The sequence below is a fragment of the Centroberyx affinis genome, unplaced genomic scaffold (genome assembly GCF_046629955.1).
Source record: "Centroberyx affinis isolate AG114_WGS23_722 - 3 ecotype Tasmania unplaced genomic scaffold, CSIRO-AGI_Caff_v1 ptg002986l_1, whole genome shotgun sequence".
NCBI classification, from domain to species: Eukaryota; Metazoa; Chordata; class Actinopteri; order Beryciformes; family Berycidae; genus Centroberyx; species Centroberyx affinis.
Genome location: NW_027281092.1, coordinates 1 through 5,067, shown reverse-complemented (window position 1 = coordinate 5,067; position 5,067 = coordinate 1). Strand labels below are relative to the sequence as shown.

At 39.7% G+C, this 5,067-nt stretch overlaps 1 protein-coding gene across 1 annotated transcript; it reads right to left on the bottom strand.

Annotated features, from left to right (window-relative positions):
* Positions 1-143: 143 nt before the first annotated feature.
* On the bottom strand, positions 144-4,979 carry nt5c2b (5'-nucleotidase, cytosolic IIb; the record flags this gene model as incomplete). Its single annotated transcript, XM_071537140.1, has 3 exons — positions 144-3,562; positions 4,026-4,202; positions 4,919-4,979. Coding segments are annotated over 3 exons (472 nt in total), but the record flags the coding sequence as incomplete, so codon positions are not given.
* Between the last annotated feature and the right edge of the window lie 88 nt (positions 4,980-5,067).

Sequence of the window (5,067 nt, the reverse complement as noted above, 5' to 3'; positions counted from 1 at the left end):
ACCCCTTGCAGTAGAAGTACCAAGTGCTTCTAACTCTTTTTCTTTGTGTTGGGTCAACATGACTGCACGCCACATCACAGATGTTCCTAAAGGTCATTCATTATGCAACAGCAAAATGTTATTAACAAGACACACACAGTAAATTATGAAAAATTAGCTTTATTGTACATTTTTTATGTAATTTCCCAATGTACAGTATGTTGAATAATTCTGGAAACAAAAAAACTATTCAAAAGAACATGAAGTGATATGCACAAAACAAAAGATTACTGTAATTAAAATAACTGAATGACGACGGTTTTGGTGGGTCTGGGCATCCTAAAAATGGATAAAAATCTTCTCAAGCATTGCAACCTGTTTGCCAGGTTTTAGTTAGCTGAGAGTCTGAGCTACAGACTCCTGTGATACTGTATAAAATAGTTTCTGAAATAACAACAAAAATGTTACTGGAGAAAAAAAAAAGGATATGGAAATGGAAAGGCCAATTTACAATACTGTAAACCAAGACCATTTAAAAACAATAGGTTAGAAAAAATAAAATAAAAATCCCACAGCGTTGATTACAAGTGCCATTTCTTATTTAAGGTACTCAACATGCTATTCACATTCCCCTTCATTGCATTTTCTCTCCAAGTCGTATGCAGGTTGCCATTTTTTTTTTGTTGTTGTAGAAATTACAATGTCTACTGTCAAAAAGCATCTGCTAAAAAAGATGCAGTCTACATAGAAGTCTAACCAAAACTACCCTAACAACCTTGGCACAACGGATATGCTTGTATTAGTCAAACCGTAGAATTTCCACATGCATATGCACTGTACTGGACTGCTAAAAAAAAAAAAAAAAAAAAATTAATAAAAAATGAAAGGCCAACTATTTATGAGCAATACAGCTGCCTCATGTAGTAGCATATCCAGTTATTTTAGATAAAAAAAAAAGAAAAAAAAAATTCAAAACTGAGAATACAAATATTTCACGGAGTTATATAAAAAATTATACTTAACTGCTCTAATATATTTCTCTCTACTAGATTCTACTTATTAAATCATCACATAGAGTTGTAGTTAAACTTACACACAGACACATTCAGCTCTTCTTCACTCCTTGTCAACCCAAACCAAAATTATGCAAATAGCAGGCCGCATGTTCCTTCCCTTTCTTCCCTCAATCGAAGACCTACAAAACTAAATTACACCATGACAAGACTAAATACAATGTGATGACAGTTAACTTATAGCATACACTGGATATTGAAAAAAGGAAAAAAAAAAAAAAGTCCGAAGTCACCTATTCCACCTAAAGTTCATGGCAGTTCCCTTGTCGTGCTTTACAACCTACTGCATTGTTGAGGATATATTTCGACACGTGCGTCAAAAGCGCACATGTAGATGTTGCAAGGATATCTGGGTTACGTTTAATAAGCTTAAAGTGCCAGAATGTTTTGTGTGTTTTTGTTGACCTGTAAAGTTCAAAGCAATGTGAAGCCAAGGGTTCAAATTTGAAAAGTCATAATTCCAGTTTAGAACTAGTAAACGTTAACAAAGCTAGAACCAACACTTTAATGGCGCGGACTCGTCACAGTGTTTAGAAGTCCAAATACAGAATACTGTACACATTCCTCCAGTATCACAGCCTCTACTAATCCCCACAATCTCTGCCGACCCTCAGCCACTTCTCCCCCGCAGGACGAAGCCGACCTCCCTGGGTAGGCCCCTAAGCCAACGAGATATGTTAAAAGTCGCATCCGAGTAGCCTGGTAGACCTAAACTCTATACATCCTAAAAAAGCCATGACTATAATGTACAAGACCACACCACACAGGCCATCAATGATCAGTTTCCTCTTTGCATACCAAGGCCACTTGCTCCTATATTACACGCTCTTGCTTTAAAAGCACACACTTGACAAAATCACTTCACACATCTTGGATCTTGGACGTGGCTTGAGCCGAACAGACCTGCCTAGAATATTCCAAAAACGTTCTGAATTAGTCAAATGCATACTCAAGTTTAAATTTTCCTACATAACCAAAATAATTAAAATTCTGCATGTTTGCTGCACATCATTTGTTTCTATACCCTTTTGTACATAGCCTTTGCACAGTAGGAATACCATGACAGTACAACAAGGCAGAAACCATTCACCAGATAGCTTGTGATGCTATTTACAGTAGCACTACTGTACTTCAAGGTTGTCATAGAGACTATCAGCATAGCATAGTTAGTCTGTCCTCATTGTTGCTAGGTAACAATGCTCACATTGCAAAATGTCAGTTGCCAGCCACTCACACCACAGTATGTTTTTTTTAACCAAACTTCATAGAAAATGTTTGTGGTATATTGATCTGTCGAACGCTGACACAATCATCCACAATCAGACTTGTGCTTTGTGTGCCCCACATGTACACAACTCCTGTGCTTCAGTTAGTACAATGGATCCTTAGCTTACAATCATTCAGGATGCTACTGTGCAAGTCTACTTTGGCAGAGAACAGACAGATATCACACAAACACACATCCTTACATACTTGCACAAGTTACAACAAAGTTATTCCTGTGTAACTTCTTAACCCCTATAAAAAAAACAGACAAAATGAAACAAAACAGATGGAAATTGGACCGTCGTTCCCATGTTGCACAAAAACACATTCTAATAGTTCACTATAATGCGCACGCTCTTTCAGTGCCATACCTGAAATGTGTTTCTCATTTCGATGGGATAACAGCAACAGTATAGTAATAATGTGCATACTGTTTTGGCAAGGCTAGTCTGTCATGAAATTAAACATTCAAACTACAGTATATTGGCCATCTACATGATGGTTTACAATGTAAATGTAACCACAACTATTTAGTCCACCACCAGTTTTTACAAAAGTCAGCATAAGAAAGGTAGTGAAAAATAGTGTCTAACATTTACTTGAGTGTGTATTCTGTCTGCCTGACGGGACAAACAATATATAAATCTAGAACAAAATTTTGCTTCACCCACTTTTCATAAGGTCCACTAATAGAACTATTTTCCCACAAAAATCAATAAAAAAAAAACAGTGTTTTTCTTTTCAATATGAAACTAGGAAAGGGTGAGTTTAGAGGACCAAGCATGCATACAGTCTTCAGATAGTCATATGATCTCTCTAGCTCTTGGTCCTCCTCTCCAGTATATGTCTGTGTGTGTGTGTATGTGTGTGTGTGTGTGTGTACAGACACACACAGACACACACACTGGAGACGGATGTCCTCCCTACCTCCTCTTGAGAGAGAGAACGCCACCTAACTTCACTGGGAAACCTAAGAAGGCAGGAACTGGAATATGGCTCTCCACCCCATTTTACTCTTCCTCCTCTTCCTCCTCGTCATCGTCCTCATCGTGGCAGTGAGTGATCTCCTGGGGAGTCTGGGGGAACAGGTTGGGAGGTTTGATCTCGCTGATGGAGCGCGTCAGCTGGTTGCGCTTGCACTCAAGGTCCTTGCAGTCGCTGCAGTGGGTGCGGTTGCGCGTGGCCAGCGGCGACTCTGCATCTATGTCCACATGGGTGTGTTCCACCGTCGACTCGTGGGGCATCTGGGGAGAAGGAAGGAGAGGGTGAGAGGAGAAGACGGGAGGATGAGATAAGAGAGGGGGCAAGGCATTGAGAAGGGACCACCAAAAGAAATATCTGAGTGGTTCATGTTGATCAGCAAGTATTCCGGAGAGTCATTCCACTTTGATACTGGTATTGAATATTGGGCTGCCACTGTGCTTAAGTAGGATATCTGAGAATTTCTCCAATGCAAATCCTTGCAAAAAATGTCAGACATTACCGTGTTAGATATTTTAGTCCAATTACCCTAGACTAACATCTAATGAACTTAGACTTTTGTTCAATCACCTTTGACAGCTAATTAACTTTATATTTATTCAGTAAAAGCAATGGATCAGACTGGTGCTTGGTATCAGCCAATATTTAAATATTTGAATCAGTAAAGCCAGTGAGGAAGTGAGCCGGAGAATCTCTGAGGGTGTGAGGGTCATTCAGCTCACTCACCAGTACATGTGCGGCTCTGAAGAGGTAGCTGAAGGGGTAGTAAAGCAGGTTGATGAAGGAGGCTGCATACAAGTCGGCATAACGCATCACCTGGGAGGCAAACAGGGTCTGTCTGGAGCCGCTGCGGAAAAGGCTACCCATCATACCGTAGCACATGTCCATGTCATGCGTCACTTTCTGAAGGGGAAAAGGGAGCAGAGAAAACTCTGTGGTTAGACTGTCGAGTGGATTTGATGAAGATATTTGGTCTATTGAACTCCAACTAAGCTGAGGCATAACTTGACCAAGACGTAGGATGTAATTTTACTAGAAAGGCCAAGCAGCAGTCAGTTGATGGCTGTTTTGAATTTTAGAATTGAAACCTCTCAACTTTTTAAGTGCTCCTCCATGACTTTTCCTTCCTCTGTACAAACCAGTACGTGTTTCAAAATCATGCCAAAAACAGTAGTTATAATTATATTCATCTCCCTATCAACTGATATTTACTGATTGATTTTTGAAATATTTTTACTAACCCGAAACATAATATAAAATAGGTGCTGGGGGTTGATATGGTTGTTGATTAATACCAATACTGAGATTTCTGGCTTTCAAAAACTCGCTTTCCAGCCCATACTCTCTGTTTTGGAAATGATCATTCAATATAGTATGACTTTCAAGAATTGGGTAGGTTTTCTGAATACAGTTGTTGGATCTTTGGATTATTGTCAATGATTAGACTAGAATTTATCTGGGGCAAAGGACATCAACTGTACCAAACAAACATAAAAGAGGGAGTTGGAACACCAAGATAGGAGATAACCAGGCCGATATGAAACTGGGAGTTTTAAAAACTCGTGGACAAGTCCCCTGTTACGCGGTTGCCATAGAAACAGCGGTGTTTAAGGCTGTACCTTGACTCTTCTCTGGATAGCGCTGATGTCTGGTCTCTCATTGCTACTGCTGTCCAGATGCCTAGGGAAGGGAAGGGCACGGGGAAAGACGATGAGAACAAGAGAGGGTGGGGGAGAAGAGATATTTACATCAGTGTGCTGAAAGTTAA